This window comes from Myotis davidii, unplaced genomic scaffold (genome assembly GCF_000327345.1).
Source record: "Myotis davidii unplaced genomic scaffold, ASM32734v1 scaffold259, whole genome shotgun sequence".
NCBI lineage: Eukaryota > Metazoa > Chordata > Mammalia > Chiroptera > Vespertilionidae > Myotis > Myotis davidii.
In genome coordinates this window covers 6,476,686-6,498,595 of record NW_006292687.1, presented here as the reverse complement: position 1 = coordinate 6,498,595, position 21,910 = coordinate 6,476,686, and the positions used below count along the sequence as shown (strand labels likewise).

The 21,910-nt window shown below is 33.9% G+C and overlaps 1 protein-coding gene across 1 annotated transcript in view; it reads left to right on the top strand.

Annotated features, from left to right (window-relative positions):
* Nucleotides 1–21,910, top strand: part of KIAA1328 (KIAA1328 ortholog) — a gene marked incomplete at its 5' end in the record, with an annotated part of 154,704 nt that overhangs the window by 5,805 nt on the left and 126,989 nt on the right. Inside the window, 2 exons of the mRNA XM_015565556.1 lie at nt 794–888; nt 7,354–7,469. Coding sequence (XP_015421042.1) covers nt 794–888; nt 7,354–7,469 — 211 coding nt within the window. The remainder of the gene's footprint in view (nt 1–793; nt 889–7,353; nt 7,470–21,910) is intronic.

The following is a 21,910-nucleotide window of genomic DNA, read 5'->3' as shown; positions in this document are numbered from 1 at the left end:
TAGAATTTCCACTCAGCCAGCCTTCCTGTGGTTCTGGGTGATGTCTGTTCCGTCTTTTAGTTGTATTTTTTTTTTGTTGTATTTTTGAAGTGGTTGTGTGAGGCAGCAATCTCTGGTGTTTACCTATGCCGCCGCCATCTTGGTTTCTCTCTTGATCTATTTCTTAATACTAGACAAGATATGTATCCTCACTTTAAAATAAGAATAATACCCACCTAATAGCATTGTTGCGGAAATAAGATGGATTAATAAGTGTAAAGTACTTATCCTATTCCTGGCATGCAGTAAGCACTAGATATTATTAGCTATTTAAAAATATATTATTATTATTAATTACTCTTTGGTCTAGTACCCTTTGGAATGAACCTCGGGTTATTGAGAGGCTAGAACAGGTTCATCTGCTGCCAACCTTAGTTTTAAGCTGGGCTGTGATGTAAGAAAGTTCTCAGTATCTTCCATTAGGTGTTTATTTCTGTGGCGTCTACCAAGGGAAAGTTGTCTTTTAAAATATTCCCTAGTATTTAAGCAGGGACATGGAGTAAGGAGGGCTGTTTCTTCCATAAGCAAACTCTGTCTGCTTTTCTGCGTAAATTTCATGATGTCCCCTCATGGGCAGACAGTTCCTTAGCCTGTTTTGAGTTCATAGTCAGTTTTAAATGAAACAGGCTACTAGTGTTTCCACAAGATAAAAGATACCTAGGAAATTTCACCTCTACGTGTTTTAAGAATTTATTGAAGAATCTTACAAATTGCTTTTAGTAAAAGTTAAACAAAAGTTTTTTTTCTGTTTCAGAATTTCTGCAAGGGAGGAATAAAGAGTGCATCATTAAAGGATTTATGTCTTGAAGACAAAAGACGCATTGCAAATTTAATTAAAGAACTGGCCAGGTGAGACAAACCTTATATGAGATGCATTGTTATATAAGAGAGACAATTCAAGAACTTTAAAACACATGAATTTCATTTTCCTTTCTTGATTATATTTCATTATATAGTGTTTCAAAAATTATATATTTATAAATTTTAATTCAATGTAATATTATTATTACCTTTTTGTATTATTTTGAAATAATTTTAGGCTTATAGAAAAATTGCAAAAATATTGGGAGAAAGAGGAATGAGTGGTCTTTTTGGGAAAATGAAATGTTCTAAAATTATATTATGGTGATGTTTGCAGAACTCTAAATATATTAAAAGCCATTGAATTGTATCCTGAAATGGTTGAACCTTATTATATGTAAGTATATGTCAATAAATCTCTTAAATGGTATGGAAGGCTCTCATAACTTTCACATAACTTTTTCTAAATTTATCACACTGAATAAATCATCATGCAATTGTCAAAAATTAACATTGGTCCAATAGTATTAATTACAGAGCATTCAGATTTCACTAGTTTTATCACTAATATATTTTTTCCTGCTCCAGTATCGCATTTTGTATTCAGTTTTTATGTTTCCTTGGTCTCTTTCATGTGTGTCCTTGCCTTCCATGACTTTGATACTTTTGAAGAATACTGGCCAGCTATTTTGCAGTATTTCTTCCAATTTGGGTTTTTCAGGGGGTGTGTGATTAAGTATGATATTAGCTGTAGATTTTTTCTTATATTCCTACTTTTATAAGAGTTTTTGTTATGATTGTATGCTAGATTTTGTAGAACACTTTTTGTGCCTAAATTAATGTGAGATTATATGTATTTTCTTTTTTAGCTGTTGATATGGTGGATTCTACAAATTGATTTCTGAATGTTGACTTTGCCTCTGCTACCTGTAAAACCTCAGTTTTTATCATAGTTTTTATACATTCCTAATTTTGATTTCCTTATTATTTTGTTTGGAATTTGTACACTGACGTTCATGAGAGGTATTGGACTGTCGTTTTCTTTTCTTTCTTCTTTTTTTTTTTTTTTGCTTAGTCTGGTTTTAGTATCATGGTAATACTAGCCTTATAAAATGAATTGGGAAGTGTTCTATTTCCTAGAAAAAATTGTACAAAATTGGTTTATTCTTTTGTAAATATTTTATAGAATTTTCCAGTGAAATTATCTGGGCCAGAAATTTATTTTTAAAGAGCTTTTTAATTACAAATTCAATTTTTTTAATGGTTACAAAATTATTCAAGTTGTCTATTTTGTCTTGATTGAGTTTTGGGGGTTTGTGGTTTGAGAATTGTCTCATGTCAAATTTATGAACATGAAGTTGTCTGTGGTATTCTCTTATCTTTTTAGTGACTGCGGGACCTATAGGTCTTCATTATGATATTATTGATTTGTACCTTCTCTCTTTTTATTTTTGTCAGCCTTGTTAGGTTTATCAATTTTATTGATTTTTTTAAAGAAGCAGCTTTTTGTTTTATTGATTTTTCTCTATTTTTTCTGTTTTCAATTATATTGATTTTTGCTCTTATCTCTGCTATTTCCTTTCTTCTGTTGTTTTGTTCTTTTACTTGTTATTTCTTGAAGTAGAAACTTAGAGACCATTCTCCTTTTAATGTAAGCATTTAGTGCTATAAACTTCTCTCATGATTGCTTTTAATGCTTCCCACATATTTGATTTGTTGTATTTTCATTTTCATTCAGCCCTATGTATTTTTTAAAATTTCCTTTGAGACTTCCTCTTTGACCCATGTATTATTTATTTAAAACTTTGTTGTATAAAAGTTAAAGCAAATGGAGAAAGTGTCAGAAGATTTAGAACACCTGTGTGTTCCTATGATATATTCAAGTATAGCATACTTAAAGAATTTCCGCTATTATGAAGATGCACCAACATTATTTTAGGGGAGAGCTTAGAGTGCTTAACACCAACACTGACCATTAACAAGCATATTTTCAGAATAATATAATGTTCAGTAGCTCTCAGCACAACGTACAAGACAAATAGCATGTTTTTCAATTATAGAGTGACATGCAATATAAAAGCAAAGTGAAAACTATACCCGTTTTTTTTTTTTAATGGTGCCTTTGAAGTGAGAAGCATTTTTAACAAAGCATTAGCCTTTTTTAAAAAACACATGGCCTTTAACAGTGTTAGCGGGGAAACTGTATATGTCTAAATTCCAAGACTGGCTTACCTGTATCCTACCTGTTCCATTGAGAATCTAGCTGTGAGGTCCTTTTTAGTCATTATCTTTATTGGCACTATGTGTAAAAGTAGCAAAAAGATGCTTATAAGATTTACTGATGTTACTAAACGAAAATAAATGTTAACAGAAGATATAAATAAGATTTAAGGATTGGCTTAATATGTTGGAAAATAGATTCATTCAAACAGGATGTAAGATAATAGTGACAAGTGCAGGTTATTATATGCCTAAGAATAAAAATAAAGTAGAAATTCACTTAAGAGAAAGACTTACTGGTTAGGCCTAGTACATTAAAAAAATATGCATGGATCATAGTTCAATTTAGCCTGAACATGAATAAGCAATATAGTGCTATTTGGCAGGAAACCAAATAGATTTAAAAAAACAAAAACCTGGTATAAGTTTTTAATAATCTGTAGATGCCTCCTTAAATAATCTATATATGCTCAGGGAACTTTTTTACTTGTGTTAACTACACTAATAAAAGAATGGAGTACACATACAAATTAATAGGCTAATGGAGAATAGATACCGTAAGGGATTTTATGAATTATTTAGCTGGTGGAACAGAGTGTAAAAGATGACTTGATATATGGACTTGAAGTAAATGATCACATTTTCCTGAGGTGTCTAGCATTGATTTACATTTGCAGAAGAATAAGTGGAATATTGATTGATCATTTTTGGAGGCATAAGGATAGAGAGAATTCTTTTTGTTCAAGATTGCTGAGTTAAGTGACCTCAGAAAGTCTTTAATAGTAAAATTAATGAATTGTTTGCATTGATGGGAAAAGCAGTGTAATTTATGGGGACTTGAAAAATGAATGGCTATGCAAAATATTGTAGTTTGTGCTGCAAGATGGCAACTTCCCTATGTATGCATTTGCTGCTTTTTTTTTTTTTTTTTTTTTTTACTACTGAGACTTTTTAAGATGGAGAGGGTCCCATAGACCAGTTGCAAGAATTTTTAAAACATGTAATACCTTAAATTTAGTCAGGGTCACAGACCTCTTTTCCCTTAGATTGTCATATTAAAAAATGACAACTGCCCTGGCCAGTGTGGCTCAGTTGCTTGGGCATTGTCCCATGTACTCAAAGGTTGCAGGTTCTATTCTCAGGGCACATGCCTGGGTTGCGGACTCCATCCCCAGTAGGAGGTGTACAGGAGGCAACAGATCAATGTTTCCCTCTTACATAGATGTTTCTCTCTCTAAAATAAAAATATTTTAAAGATATGACAACAGCCAACATAACAATAGCCGTCTGGTATGACTGAATCAAAATTATACCTTTTTTTTGTCATATCAGCAAAAAATATATTTTTGGTGTGCAGCAGAATTTTAGTAATTAGTTTGTGTATGCCATGGATGAAAAAGGTTGAAAATCGCTGCCATAGACTAATGCGTGAACTGTACTATACCTTAGTTTTTAAAGGAAAAAAAAGTTGTAAAATAATCTTGGCCACATTGCATTTTTTTGATGTATATGAGCCATATTTGAAGAAGCCTAAAAAAATCTCCACTATTTCTTGTCCTGTGCCCACACTGTCAGATAATGCATGGTTCCCCCGTGAATACTTGTACACTAACTCATTTGAGGACTGGGTTCTTTTTTAGGCTGAGATACTGATTTTTCCCAAAGGACAGTTTGCTGTTTCTACTTGACATTCTCAGAAGAAAAATAGAAAGTGTAACATCATTAGTTTCCTATTGTAGAATAAGAAGATCATTATTATTTTATATTTATTCTGTTTTTTTTAGTTTTTTAACTAATTATTTTTTGTCATAATTAAATGTACATCTCAGTACAATAAAAAATTAAGACTTCAATTTTAAGACTTCAAAGATATTCAGTACTTTCAGCACAATTTCTAGCCCAGCCACCCAGCTCTAAGGGTATGAATTCTCTTTTCTTGTTAAATAACAGTACATTTTGTGGACCTTTTTGATAAATACTCTGAGGCATTAACTAAATGTTAACAATCTTACTTTATGAACAGGCTATTGTCCTCTTTGTAAATAATTAACAAACCAACTCTGGGAATATCCTCTTGTTAGTTTTAACTGTTTTATCCTATTAGTCAGATATTTCCCTTTCCTGTATTTAGCTTCTCATTTTGTTAATTAACTTGTTGCTCTACTCTAAATGAGATAGAGAATTAGATCTTTTTATGTTACTTTGTGGTCTGAGAGTGCTTTGATGAAAAATGTAGATCAGGATACCAGATATTTTCTCTTACATATACCTCATGGGAAATATTATTGAACATAAATTAAACAAGAAGATAGATTTCAGAGTGGATATCAAATCTTGAGGTTGTTTTATTGGCAAGTCCTCTGCCTTTAAAGGCTGTATTAATATGCTTGCTTATATTAACTATGCTAATAGGCCACAAAGAAGCCGTGAGTATCTTTAGATAGGCCTGTGGAAGAAGTGTTATACTTTGTACTTACCACAGCTTGTTAATTTTATAGCCTCCCAGAGCATAATAATTGCTAAAGGGTAGTCTAATCATAGCAGCATAACAGAAAAGACCAAAAAAAAAAAAAGGCCTGTTTAAATAGTGTAGCAATACATTTTTCAAACATACTCCAGAAACTAAATTTTAAAAGGAGTGATTTTTCTGGATAGAGCACTTTTAAGTTTTGAGAAAAGCTCATCATAGACTCTGGCATTATGGGATGTGTGTACAACTTTTACTCCCTCAATGAACTCTAGAATTTTCATGGATCTCTTTCAGGTTGAACAAAGGGAGTAAATAAATGTTGAGCTATACCTCCATGATAAGGTAAATCTGGCAATCTACAAGGGAGGCAGGAGGATTACCTGAGACCTGAGTATAAATCCTCCTCATTTAGGTATATTTGTTCCTTGTTTTGTTGTCTGGATTCTTGTAATTGTATCAGTTTTAGAGATTACCCTTAGGAAGAGGGGCCTGAGTCCCATTCATGGGTCTCATATTATGCTAACCATAAATAATATAGTTGAGGAAATTATTTGAATGTCAAGATGAGCAAGAAGAAATAAACCTATTTTTGAACACTATTGTGTGCCATGCATTTCACACACATTATTTCAAAGAAAAAGCAATAAACTCTTGAACATTCAAAAAATTCTAATTTTCATTCTGTTATATCATTGATTTTAATATCTTCACCAGAAGACTAGCAAGAAAGGAAGAGCTATGGGGTTCATGTAAGTCAGAAATTGTTCTGATAGAGGAGGGTTCTGGGAGAAAGTAAACTTGGGAGCTCAAAGGAAAGGCGTGGACTTCACTTACACGCATCCCCGTGTGATATTGTAGGATTAACGTTGTACTGTCTTTGGAGAAACAGGCACCAGTAACAAATTCAGGTCTAACATCTCTGTGCACAGAGATACATGAAAATTAGGATTGTCATTTTAAGATAACTTTTAATGTTGTTGTTGTTTAGCTGTTTTTGTGGGGTTTTTTAAAAGGTTTTTTCCCCTTCTGTGTTCTTGTTAGGAGCCACCCCTTTCTGGTAGGATCGAGTGGGAATACTTTTCAGAATTAGACATTAAAGAATCAAAACTATTGGTCGGTGTTTTTAACTTTAAAATCCTTTTTTAAAAATCTTTATTGTTGAAAGTATTACATATGTCTCCTTCTTCCGCCCAACCCCCATGGGCCCTTTCTAGCCCACCCCTACCCCAGGCCTTCACCACCCTATTTTTGGACTAAGAATAAATATAGTGCAAGGTTTATGTTAATGCTGTGTTTTTATTCCAATGTAGTTATTTATATGCTACTAAGGAATACAGGGTATCAGTTGCAGAAAAAAAGAATAAAATTGCCTATGTTTTTTAGTGAAATGTTTAAGTGATTTATATGTTGTTTGTCATTGACAGGATTTAAATAAAAGTATAAAAATATCTAAATCAAAATAAATTGATTGTGCCTATTTTGATAATGAAGAAATGAAACCTAATGTTGTAAAAATTAGATACTTTCTGTCCCAGATTATAATTAGGAGCCTATGTCTTATGTTGGACTTTACATATTTAAGATACTTCTGATGATGGGAAACATTCTTGATTTTAAAGTCAACATGCGTATTTTATTGGACAGCTGTAAGAGATTGCCTTATAAAAGGTTAGTTAAAAAAATGCATAGAGTAGCCCTGAAGAAACCTCTGAAAGAGGTAAGCATACTCTGGGGGAAGTCTACTTTGGGTAAACTGCAGCTGTAGGCACATGTTGTATTTTATTCTCACAGACATTTTCTTTTCATTTCTTTATTTCTTTTAGAGTAAGCGAGGAAAAGGAAGTGACCGAAGAACGACTCAAAGCTGAGCAGGAATCATTTGAGAAGAAGATCAGGCAGTTGGAAGAGCAGAATGAACTGATCATCAAAGAGAGAGAAGATATCCTTTTTGAAAGTTCTCTTTTTTAATGTGCAGGAAGTTTGACCCTTTCGTGAATGCCTAAACCATACTTAAAGATTATTTTGTTCTCTTAAAAATACTTAGGATTTAATGCTAACTACAGAGAGGAATTGATGATAAAAGTTTACAGTAATTAATTTTTGAAGAGACGGTATAGTTTTGAAGCAAAAAGTTTTTTGATTTATGGGGGAGCATACTTTAAAAAATATTTAAAGCGATTTAAGAAAGCTTATTGCTAAAGAAGTCAGGTAGGAATTACTGAGGAATCTCACCATTCATTATGTGCTGCTCTGACAAGGCATAGAACAGATCTCAAGGAAAAGAATGCAGAAACAGAGCTGAAAAGGCTAGGATTAGCTGGAACTTACTAGCGGATGTTTTATGAATTTGTGTCAGGATCAAGCTTTCCGAAGTAACAGTAATAAAAGCAAGATAGGTGTTTATTCCTTTTTATTGTAAAAGACATTTGAGTTTTGGCGCAAGGCAGGTGATGACTGTTGATTTGAGAGAGCCTTGGCATTCAGCCATCATGTGCATATTCTAGTCAGCAAGAAGGCGTCTGTTGATTCTGAAAAATTTGTTCTCAATGTAGTTTTAATTTCAACTTTCAGTTGTTGGGTTTAGAAACACAGTTGAATTTTTATATTGATTATATCTTTGACCTTGCTAAATTCTCACTTGTTAATTTTAATAATTGTTTTCACAGATTCCTTAGGATTTTATGTGTGAACAATTAGGTCATCTGCAAATAAAAATAGTTTTCGTTCTTTCCTAATCTTTAAGCCTTTTCTTTCTTTTTCTTGTCTTACTGCAATACCTCCAGTTATGTATTGAATAAAAGATGACAAAGAGCATCCTTATCTTGTTCCATGTTTTAGGAGAAATGTGTATTTCAGCTTTAAGATTGATGTTAGTTATAGGTTTAAAAAAGTTTTTTTACTTATTGATTTTAGAAGGGGAGAGAGAGAGAAACATCAACTTGTTGTTCCACTTATTTATGCATTCATCGATTGCTTCTTGTGAGTGCCCTGACTGGAGATCGAACCCACACTGTTGGCATACTGGGACAACACGCTAACCAACTGAGCTACCCGGTTTTTTATAGGTATCTTTTATTACACTGAGGAATCTGCTTCATTTCAGTTTGTTAAGAAGTTTTGTTTTGTTTTTATAGTTGTGAACGGGCTTTGATTATTGAGGGCACTTGACATTCTATTACTTATACATTTAGTTATTGTCTATTTCCCTCATGGAACATTATTTTTGCTTTATGCACTATTGTACACTGAGAATCTTATGCAAGACCTGATACTCAGTATGTACTAAAAAAATACCTGTTATGTGAATGAATTGTTAAACCTGTGTTGCTTGATCAGGGAGTATCTGCATTTTACTGCTTTTGAGAGAAAACTTGCATTTTACTATGATAGCTGCACATCATCACACTCTACCACCACCTGGTGTTAGTATATCTAAATTGCAAGAGAAGCTTCTTGGGAGGCAAAGAAACAAGTGAGAGCCAAAACTGCAAATGATTGGACTGATGTGACTGTAATAATTTCAAAATAAACATATTTATAATATATAACATGACTATGTCTCAGGTTTAGCAAATATTTTTAACATTTAGTAGGTGCTGAAGTGCTTTCTGTTTTCCTGGATGTGAAAAAAGGGTGAAGGATAAGTTTAATTACATATGCGAAGAAAACAGAATAAATTGTGAAAGTTGACACAAATAGAGTGAGAGCAAAGGTATTTATATATTTGCATTCTTGCTCCATCAGCATTTCTTTGCTGTTAGGTGCAAGTTAAACTTGAATTTTAAACAAGGACTTTTCATCTTCTTAATATCTTGCAATATTTAATATATTGCAAGAAAGTCCATCTTGTGGCCAAGAAGGAAATTTTAGTTTTGTTCTTAAAAATCCAATCCCTTCATTGCACAGAATTCACTGAGACATAAATGTAGAATTGGGTGGGATTTTTAACTATTATATCAGGCAGCATTTTAGAATAAAGCCATCTACCTCTATACACTGGTATGACTTTCACTGTGTGTTTTCACTTCTTGGCCTCCCTTTGAAAAAAATAATGGACCATCTGCCCTGGCAAGGTGCTTCAGTTGGTTGGAACATTGTCCCCTACACCAAGAGGTTGCTGATTGGATTCCCCAACAGGGCACATACCTAGCTTGCAGGTTAGATCCCCTTTCTGGGTTGAGGTTTATATATGGGAATCTCTCTCTCTCTCTCCCCCTCCCTCCCTCCTTCTTCCTCCCTCTCTCCTTTTCTTCCTCCCTGTTTCCCTCCCTCCCCTCTTCCCTCTATTTCTCCATTCCTCCCTTCTTCCCTCTCTAAAACCAATAAACATATCCTCAAGTAAGGATAAAAGAAAATGGACCATCTGCCATATATATGTTAATAAAAGTTTTTAAAAATGCAATTCAAATATTAAAAATTTCTTATTGGTGCTAAATGGTCAATTTTGTAAAATATTGATATTTTTACATAAAGGTTAGCCCTTCTTATGGTCAAAATACCTTAAGATGATAGTATTGGGAGTACCATTTTAGTAATAAAGATTATAGTGTGGATAAGTTCCCTACAAGGCCCCATGATGGTAATGCCCCTAGATTTTGTCTTTAAAAAAACTGCTGAGAGGCAATAATTTTTTTTGTATGTGTCCCATTTTCATTAATGCATGGTAATTGATGGAGTTGCAGTGACTTGTAGCAGTAATGAGTTCTAAACATAATAATGCACTCTTTTCTAATAAGTGAGCACTGCTGGGGTTTAAAAGCATACTAAATCAGTTGCTTTAGTATGAATTTATTAGTTTTTTTCAGCATTAGCTTTAATAGTAGTTATTTACATAAGCATACATCCCATTAACCGCCATCAGGGCTGGAAAACATGCTGAACTGTTCATATTTTCATATAATTATTGAACATAATGGTTTCATTTGCATTTCTAAACAGTGATGTTTCTGTCAGCCTTGGAAATAGTGTCTTTACGCAGTCCCTATTTCACATCCACTTATTTGACATCGTTAAATTTTATGCTAATGTGCTTCCCTGGAATATCATCAGTAGGACAGATGCTTGCGCTTTAATATACAAATCAGGGATGCTTTTCCATCCCCCAAATGGCAAAGAAAAATTTTAAAAATCTGCACTTTTAGATATAGAGTCTGTCTCCATATAAATAGGTTTATGAAATAAAATTCTCAGGCTTAAATGTTATAATCTGGTTTTCCCTTCAAAGTACTTCATTATGAATAGCTATCTACCTGACTAGGGTTAGTTTTCTTGTATTGAGTGAGGAGATGAGCTTAGTAAAGATCTGGTTGCTTATGAATATTTAGAATTCTGCTTCTGAAATGTTGATCTTGAGATGCAAGTTTTTCAGGGCCTTTGAATACATCAGGCCACGGTGTTAGTTCTAAAAGTGTTCTCTGTATTTTTGTTCCTTTCATTTCTTAACCTGGATTGTAATACCTCACTGTAGGAGATGTTATGTTAATGCTCTTGGGCATCTAAGCTCTTGTATACACTTAGAAAATATTCAGTGTAAAAAATGAGTCAGCCGGGGGGTGGGGTGTAAGATGGGAGGCCAAGAGCATGTCAGTGAGGTAGCAGAGCTAATATGGAAGGACACGTTTTAGGGGAAACTGCTTGCCTCTTGGATATTATGTGTACTATCAGCTTTTGTGTCTCTCATGTGTGGATGCTTTTGGTAATGCTATCAATCAGATTGCTGGAAATTTTTAAACAGCACAACATAAACAATTGTTTTGAGAGTTGATTCCAGTATTTTGGGTGCCCACTACAAAGACACTAGTCCTTCTGGGGCCCCTTCTCTTGTGTTCTGACAGTTCAGGGCAGCACTTTGGACCTGCCAAGCCAGAGCTGAGTCTGCAAAGTTCAAAACACAGGTTGGCAGCCTGGCAGGATAGGTAAAGAAGTAGCTCTAAGAGGAGTTCCTGCCCCCAAATACTTGCTAAAAATATATGAGAACTGATATAGCATAAAACTGATACAGCATATAAGGATTATTTGGATAGAAATGTTATTTGGTTTATGAGGTCAGGAAACAACTGAAATTTTTGCAAGGACTTCTGTTCAGGGTATTGCCAGGGAAGAAATATAAGGGTTGTAAAGAAACTATGACAGAGTTGGAGTTTCATGGCTATTCATTTTTACCCCGACTTTTTCATGAATTTTCTATGTGAGCTCTTGAAATAGTATGAGATTAGGATTTCTCACAGTGGTGGGATCTTCTGAACTATCATACTGAAAACATTGATTGTGTCCTGCTGTCTAGCGAAAACGTAGCCTTCATTGTTGCCTGATAGCCCATCGTATATAAAATTTTTTTTTAATGTTCTGAAAATCTAGCCTCATTTACAAGCAAGGCAATATTTTCAGCTATCTATAAAACTATTTGTGATTACATTCTTCATTGACAACATTTTTTTTTTTTTGGTGGAGTGCAGTTTGCCACCAAAAAAACCACCATTTATCTTTTTCCTCCCTATACACATTTCTTCCTTTTCTGGAAAGAGGTTTAATGTCGAAATAAAAACCCATCTGCCTATTTAGTTTTAACGCTCCATGATATTTAATCTGACAGCCTGCCCCTGCGTGTCTCTGCTGCTCTAGAACTTGACTACCTTCAAGGCAGCAAAGGCAGTGTGTTTTAAGTGCTAAGTGATTGGTTTCCAAGCCCTGACTTCAGAGGATAAAAGACAGCTGTTGTAGGACAGTTTCCTTGTAGGTTTCTGGTCCATTTAAAAATTCTAGAGAAAGTCGGGTATTATCCATAAGGTGCCAGCCATTGGGAGGATATTACTGGTTTGGACATTACTTGTTTGGTTATACTTATTTTCTCTTTTATGGCTGGGGAAACACAGTGACCACCTCCCTTTTAGAGATGATGCAAGGGCTTCAAAATAAACCTGAAGCATTGTGTGAGCGCCATCTGTTCTGCAAAGCTGCAGGCACTCAGGCAGCCACTGTGCTGTACCTGGTTAAGGAACTTTTCATGTAGGGTATTTGAATTTTCACTGCATTCCCCGCCCCGCCCCCTTGTTTTCCAGGACAGTAATTACTGATAGAATTCTCTAGCCTATGGCGATATTTACAAATATATCTGTTAATCTTTCCTCAACTTTATGATTAGTGCTAGTATTTGAATACTTAGTGCTAGTAGGGAATACTTAATAATTAATGCCTTATTTAATTTTTAAAAATTTAACCTACTTTTTCCTGATTTTAAAAACATATATACATTATGGGATATTTTTGAATAATGCAGAATATTGCTTCATTCTTGGAATCATCAGTGTATGGCATATTCATGTTTTCCCAGTTCATCATGTAATCATGTAAATGGATGCAAGTAGGTCTAGTTTGACATCACAGTGAAAGTTAGAATTTTTCAGATCTCTTACCTTTAATTTTGTATCAATTAATTTATATTTTATTTGAGGTAAAATATTAAGCATCTCTTTTGACTACAACAGAAAAGTCAGCCAAAAGATGTTTATTGGTGGGTATTTACAGTACTACTTGCCAGTTCAATTGTGTGATGGTATTTTCAAAAGGTCTCTGCTCAATATGATGGTCATGCATAGGTCTTTCAAGTGAGGGGGAGGAAGGCTTCAGAAGAAAGAGAAACCTGAAATTAATGTGATTTTAGGGAGAATGCTGGGAAAACAAAATGCCCATGGAGCTCATTTAGTGCTGCTCAGAACACCTGTGCCTTGCTAAGCCAGGTAACTAGGTAGCTCTGTGATGTGTGGAAATAACTGACCTCTGAACTTCAGGTTCCTTCTCTGAAAAGTGAGGATAATGATAGTCTTTACTTCAAAGAGTTGTTGTGAAGATTAAATGTATATCTTTTCGTTGCCTTTAGATTTTAATCTGATGTGTCTTTATATTTAAAGTACATATTTTATAGCCAGCAGATAGGTGAGTTGTACTTTTTATTTTTAATCCAATCTAATATCTATACCTTTCAATTGAGGTATTTCCACCCTTTGTATTTTATGTGCTTCTTAATACAGTTACATTTGTGTTTATCATTTTGCAGTTTACTCCATTTGATCCTTGTTCCTTCCTCTTTCTTTTTTCCCTTTTTTTGCCTTCTTTTGGATTAATGGAATACTTAAAATTTGTATTTTATTTTTTTGTTGGCTTATTTGCTATCACTTTGTTCTTTTGGGTATTTCCTGGATGCTGTAAGTTCTATATATACCTTTAACTAATAACAGTCAACCTTCCAATGATGGATTATGCAGTAGCTACATTACAATAGTATAGCATCATTTTTCACATATAGTTAAAATTATAATTAATGGTGAGAGACTAAATGCTTTCCCACTAAGATCTGGAACAAGGCAATAATGGCCTCTAGCACCAATAGATAGGGTCATTCAGGTTATTTCTTCTTGAGTGAGCTTTGGTAGTTTGTCTTTTAGGGAAATTTGTCCATCTCCTCTATGTTTTCAAATTTATATACATAAAGTTGGAGTAATGCAGTAATTGGGGAATTAACGAAATTAGTATCTTAAATTATATTAATTTTAACTAACTTGGAATAAAAGCAGCTGGGTTTTTTTTTCTTCCTCTTGAATAAACTTAAAAAGAAATATGAAACAGTTATTACCTCTTTATGGAGTAACTGCTCAGTTTGTCCTTTCTTGAGCTTAGGCCTAATAGTTACTTGAGAGAGACAATTGTTATTAAGGCACTAAAGTAACTTGTTTTCATTTATTTAATCAACTTACAGACAGTCTGACTGTCTGGAACCCATAAAGTTTTTTTATAGCTAATTCTGATTATAGTTTTGCAAACTAACTTGGGAGACTATATCAAGTGTGAATATACATACAGGGGATTTCATGATATAATTTGCAGCTATGGAAATCAGGTCTGTATATTAATTATTGATTAAAAGGAAGTATTGCCAGTTTTTTATAATAATATGTTACATGTAAATGAGTAGCTCCCCCATTTTATAATACATTTTGAAATGAACTTTATTGTTAGTGAAGGTCCAAAAAGAATCCCTATTTCCACAGCCAAATTAGAGTAGGCTGTATTTTCCATCCAAGCTTACTTGTAGTGACAATTGAGTTTTTGTTGTTGTTGTTTAACCAACAATAAAATACATTTTTAGCACTTAATACCTTTTTAACATCTATCTAATAAATTTTCAACCCTTAATCTTATTTTGAAATAAGTCATTTTTAGTAGGGAGTGTTCACTGCAATGATTTTGGGTGGAGTTGTGACAATTTATAAAGAGTGCAATTAATAAGGTTGTACCTCATTAATTAATTGATTTTTATTGAAACATACATGAGTACTACAGAATTTAAGAAGTTTCTTAGTTTCATAGGCACTGAGTTGGGAAGCAATTTATTTGTCATTGTTATGATCACAAGCACTGTGTGTGACTTCTCTTAGTCTTTTTTCCTCCCAGTCTGATAATATCTAATGCACTTAATTATGCCTATGATGTGACTTTGAGAAATAAAAAGAAGTAAGGTTCTTTTAATAGCCACATATCAAGATTACCTGTAATGACAAGAATAAATAATGGCTGGTTGAAAAGATACTGACACCTTACTATATTCGTGGTAACAGCTCAGAAAACTGAAATTCACAGAGGTTATGCAACTCGCCTAATGTCAATCAGTTAGTAAGTATTCCAGCTGGGTTTGGATCCATCCCTTGTCCCTGAAGCTCTGCTCAGTGGTTCTCAACCTGGCTGCACATAGAATCACCAGGGATCTTTTTAAAATCCTGATTTCTGGGCCTCATCCTCCGGAAATTCTGTTTCTTTGCTATGGGGTGGGGCCACAACATTAGTAACAAAGAAACAATTTCTGGAGGATGAGGCCCAGAAATCAGGATTTTAAAAAGATTCCCAGGTGATTCTAATGTGCAGCCAGGTTGAGAACTACTTCTCTACCTCTTTCCAGTTAGGCAGGGACACTTTTATACTAAAGAAGCAGGTTTTCAGATGAAAATTTAAAAAGAATGCATATTTTATGTATTGTATTGAAATAGGATGGTCTAATTATAAATATATGCATATAGACTTTATTTTTCATACCTCAAAAAATAATGTTTAAGTATAGTTTCCTCTAATTTCCAATGTTACTACAAAGATTAATGTTTAAGTGGCAGTTTGCTATTTGACAGCTGTGGATTATTATCTTTCAATTATATACAAATAGTACTTTTAAGAGAATAAAAGTCAGTTTTGCACAGTTTCAAATACTTTATTGGCTTATTTTTATTTATGTCAGCCTGGCAATTTGTCTTTGCATTAGTTGACTCCATGTTATATAGCCATCTTATCCTAAAACAAGTCTCTTTAGTTCAACAATTTCCTTTCTCTTTATTTATTCATGTTGTCTGTTTTTCATGCTACAGCAGATTTTATCCTCTATCAAGCTAAGTCTCTCCACTGCTAGCTCAGGAAATTAATCTTCCCTACTCACACTATTGGGAGATGTTCTTGCCCTTATTTTAAAATTGTTTATTAATTACTTATAAATATTTATAGTACATTTTGTGCACTTTTAGATATTTTTGCCTGAGAAAAGATCTGCACTTTGTTTTTAAATGCATATTTATTTTTTTACTGGTTCCTCAATACAGTTTTACATATGTATTTAATTTATCAAAAGTCAAAAGTTAACATCTTTATTCTTCACCCATACAACACATTAATCCTATTAACTGCTCTCCAGTGTGTATGTTGTCATTGTTATCATTTGAATTATAGGGTGTGTTTTTTAAACTTTTTTTAGTTTTAGCTTAAAACACACACACACACACACACACACACACACATTATTTTTTGCCTCTCAGACCTTCTACCTGGCATCACTTACCTTCTGTTTCAAGTACATTCTTTAGCACTTCTTTTTGTGAGGATTTCCTGGTATTCATCTACATTTCTGTCTAAAATGTTTTTATTTTATCTTCATTCTTAAAATTCTAAGTTGACAGTTACATTTGTCAGCTCATTGAAGATATTTCACTGTCTTCTCGCTTCCATTTTTGTTCATCTTTTTTGAGAATTCCCAGCCTTCTTTCCATTATCTGTTTTCTGTGGTTTCCTCATAATGACTGTAGGTATGAATTTCCTTCTGTTTACCCTGCTCAGGATTCATTTGTTACCTTGAATCACTGTTGATTTGTGTTTCATTGCTAGTGAAAATTTTTTATTATTATTTCCTTATGTTGCTGTTGCCCATTCTTTCCATCTTTGCCTTCATGAAACTTTAGATATATTTTAGATCACTTCATTCTATCCTTCCTATCTTTTCAACTCTCTTTATATCATCTCTTCCTTTTCTATGCAGCTAACTTGTTCAGATCTCTCTTAAGGTCTCTTTCTCATTTTATTTCTATCTAAGCTACTGCATTAAGTACATCCATTAAAATTTTAAACTTCCATCATATCTTCATAGCTAAAATGTTTTATTTGGGTCTCAAATCTACTTGGGCATTCTTTATTGTTTTCTGTCCTCTTCACAGTTCATCTTTTATTTTCTTTCATTATGCATGTTAAATATAGTTACTTTAAGGGACAGATTGGAAGCCCATGTAAATCTCCATTTTTTGTTGATTCTTTCTTATGGATTTTCGTTGCCATGTAGTTACTGCAGTTTTTGCTGTGAATTACTTACTGCTTTATAATTTTATCTTTGGGGAGTCTTTAAGGTTTATGATAAAAGTAGGTTTTTTCCCCAGGTCTCTCTTTTTTTAAAATTTAAAATATATAGCGTTATTGAAATATATAGTTTTATAGAAACATTGTTTTTTCCCCTCAAGGTCTCTTGTGGGTACTGTCATGTGGTAATCTCTGTAATCTGGATTATCATCTTCTACCACCTGGGTAGTATAAATTTTAGTTGAAAATATACAGGAAAGGAGGCTCATGGTGACAAAGTCTTAGGTGATTTGTGTAGTCACTTGAGCTTTTATTTTTCTATGATGGTGTGAATGTAACACAAATACAGTGAAGAAAGTAAGAAGCAGGGGCTGCTCAGTCTCCTTCTTTGTGAGCTAAAGGATATAATAAGCACTCAGGGGGAAAGTCTTTTGATGAGACAGCAAAAAGTCCTGAATATGGTGGTGGATATGAGCTTTACGCTCTGTTATCTTCCTAAAAATTCCAAGGAATCTTTTTTTTTAATATATTTTATTGATTTTTCACAGAGAGGAAGGGAAAGGGATAGAGAGTTAGAAACATCGATGAGAGAGAAACGATCAGCTGCCTCCTGCGCACCCCCAACTGGGGATGTGCCCACAACCAAGGTACATGCCCTTGACTGGAATCGAACCTGGGACCTTTCAGTCCGCAGAGAGGACCTTTCAATCCGCTGATCCAAACCGGTTAGGGCCCAAGGAATCTTTTAAAAAATAATCCTAGAACTATTAAATGAGTTGAAAATATTACCGGATACAGGGTCAACATGCAAATATCTGTCACAAGGAACAACTGGAAACTAAAATTTTTTTAAAACACCATTTACAATGTCTTCCCCACTAATAAAACAATTAGGCATTAAGTATATGCAGGGTCTGTATGCTAAAAGCTACAAAATGCTGATGAAAGAAATAACAGAAAACCTAAATAGATAGACCAACCATGTTCACAGAGTAGAAGATTTAGCGTAGTAAAGATGTTAATTATTCTGGAATTCTTAATTCCTACGAAACTTCAGGCAACAGTTTTTGTAGATATAGACAAGGAAATTCTAAATTTAAGTGGAAAGTTAAAAGAGCTAGGATATCTAAAACAATTTTTTACAAAAAGGAAAAAGTTGGAGGACTTCCTCGACCAGCTTAGTTCAAGTAACCCAGTGCAGAACTGTCAAAAGGACAGATCCATAGGTTAATGCAGCAGAATAGACACTCCAGAACTGGACCCACACGAAGGTACAGCAGTGACTTCGGCTAGGGAACGAGTTCTTTGATACGGTACTTGCACTCTGGGGAAATGCCTTAGAACAGGAAACTAACCCAGTGTTTCCTTCTTCTAATCGGCAACCCCCTCTGCTTTTCCTCTTTCAGGTTAACCTTCAGTGCCTTGAGGTAGATGGTTTTTGTTTTGTTTTTTTACATCTAGAGTTTTATGTCTAGAACTTTAAATTGTTACCTGTGGAAGAGTTGGTTCAAAACAAACTATTCAAAAACAAACAAACAAAAACAAACACTATTTCATCATTGCAGGAAGTGGGATTTCACTTATTTTCCTTTTGATTTGTATAAAATCTGTAGTGATACCGCCTCTTTTTCCCCTCATATTGGCAATTAGTATTTTTCTTCTTTCCTATTAGTCTTGCAGTGGTCTTATCAATTTTATTAATGTTCAAGAAGCCCACTTTGGGCATTTTTAATTTTCCATCATGTCTGTTTTTTTGTTTTGTTTTTTTCCTGTTCTTATATGGATTCTTTCCAATTATTTTCTAGCATCTTAAGATGGAAACAGATCATTGTTAAGACTTTCTTCATTTTTACATAAGCATTAAAAACTATAAATATCCATTTAAGCTCTGATTTCGTTGCATTACATAATTTGTGGAATAATGTATTTACATTATCATTCAGTTTGAAATATTTTTTGAAAAATTTTTACATGAATTATTTAGAGTACATTGTTATTGCTTTCTAACTTAATTACTTTATGCTATGCATACTCTATATAATTTTACCCTTTAAAATTTAATGAGACTTGTATTACAGCCCAGTGTGTGGTATATCTTGAGGATTCTATGTGCGCTTGAAAATAATATATACTAGTACATATGTATTTTGTAGCTGTTAGTAGTAGTGTTTTCTAAATTTAAATGTTAATTGAATCAAGGCACTTGATAGTGTCATTTGAAACAAATATACCTTTGTTATTGTTATATGTGCATAATGTTTTTACCCTTTCATTATGAAATTTGCCTCTATGTCTGTGGTAATACCTATACCCTTGAAGTCTATTTTGATACTAATATGGTCACAACAACTTTCTTATGCTTACTGTTTGCATGACCTATCTTCTTCCATCCTTTACACTTGAAATCTATTTATTGCTTTTCCCCCCCAGTGCATTTATGTATGCAGTATATAGCTCAGTGTTGTTTTTTATATCCAGTCTGACAGTCTGTATTTTAAAATGAGTGCTTAGTTTATTACATTTATTTCATTATAGATATAGTTGGATTTAGGGCTTCCATTGTGCTATTGTTTACTGTTTGTCATATTTGTCCGAGCCTCCTTTTCTGCCTGTTTTGTATTAGCTGAATGTTTAGTGCATTATATTGATTCTTCTGTTGGAATTTTAGTTGTGCCACTTTGCAGTGTTGTTTAGTGGTTGCTTTAGGGATTACAGTATGCACTTTATTAAAATAGAATTAATATTGACTTGTTAGAGGAAACTTGCAAAGTAACATTTAACCTTTATCCTCTACCCGGTGAACCTTAATTTGTTTTACTTTTTGTAGATTATAAAAAGTTGGATCATTATTCAGACACTGAAACAAAGCTATTTGGAATCGATTTGTGTCTTTTGAATCTTGTTTTTAAGCATCATTTCAATATGTCCATAGCAGTCTTTATTCTGGGGCCATTTTTAAGGTGTGACTTGTCTGAGGACCCTATCGAATACTTGTGTAATATATAGCTTCTCTGTTCTGGCTGATGGGAATGCTATGTCTTTTTATCCCTGTGTGAGCTCTGGCAATTATCCAGCCTCCTGCTTTCCAGTGGCTCTTTCACCGACTTCATGGTCTTTACTGGGCATCAGTCACACAGTGCCTGCGTGACTGAGTGTAGTTACCAAAAGCAGATGTTCACATCATTTTCACAAACTATTAGACAAATTGGTACAATTCAAGGCTCTAAATGGGCAAAACAGTTTTTATCAGAACATCCTAAGAGGTCAATTCCCAAGAGTCATTCAAGGGCCAGTCACAAACGGGCCTCTTCCCTGAACGTAGCTCTACACAAACTATTCCTAAAAATTGGAGAGGAGAGGGTATTTCTCAACAGAATATTTGCAAGTCAAATCCAGCTGCATAAAAAAATCTATAACATATTAATCATGACCAAAATTTAAAAATAGTCAGTGTAATTCACCATTTTAACCAAAAGCAAAAAAAACTATGATTATCTCAATGGATGAAAAAAATATGACAGAATGCAACACACACACACACACACACACACACACACACACACATATATGCCTAAGTGACCTTTACAACCGGTTGACCGGTCGCTATGATGCCACACTGACCACCAGGAGGCAGACGCTCAACACAGGAGCTGCCCCCTGGTGGTCAGTGTGCTCCTACAGCCAACCTCCCACAGCCGGCCAACCTGCCACGGTCCCTTCCACCAACCGGCCGGCCCGATTGGCCCCGATTGCTGGTCAGGCCAAGGGACCCCACCCATGCACAAATTCGTGCACTGAGTCTCTAGTTCATTATAAATCTCTCTGACAACTTGAAATAGAATGGAATTTCTCAGTCTGTTTTAGGACATTTGTGAAAAACTTGCACTTATTCTTAAAGGGGAGGACTATATACTTTTCCACTTAAGATCAGAAACAAGGCTGAAAATTGAAAGCAGAGCTCCAAATAATCATGTTAAACTGATTTATGATTCTTTACTTTCATGTACAAATAGAACCTTTACTAATTCAGTACAACAAATACTTGTTGGTGGTACACTTTTATTATCCCTAAGGTTTTTTCTGTTGTTGTCATTTATTTAATTTCATAGGAATTCTCATAATAGGAGAAGAAAGAATAAAAAGTGAGTAATTTTGGTTTTGCTCTTTGAAAGATAGTACTTTTTACTCTTCTGAGCATTTACAACCAAAATTATAAAATAGCCATTGCATAATTCTTAGGTCATTTGGTTTGATTTAAGAGAGAAGGTAGTGAAAGACAAAATTGTTGATATGCAGTTGTAGTTTTTTGAGTAAAAGTGGACCATGTATAAAATTTATTGTACTTGGTTGCAAAATGCATAAAACCTGTTTTTTTCCTTGTAGATATTGGTCCCCTGAAGAGGCAGGGACTCAAGCAAGGCTCAGGTAGTTTTTTTGGATAAGTTAAATAAGTTTTGGATGTGTTCAGTTTGACTTGACACGTAGATCTTTCAGAATATGTCCATTTACCAAAGATGTAAATTCGCCTTATAAGGTTCAGTGAAAAGTCAGAGTTGTGTATGTTATTGGAAGAAGTGAAAGTAAGAATAATGTTAATTGATAATATTTTTCTTGCTTAGTAAGTAGACATATATTTTGCAAACAGTTTTTGAATGCCAGCTACCGTATTTGCCGGCGTATAAGACGACTGGGCGTATAAGACGACCCCCTAACATTTCCAATCAA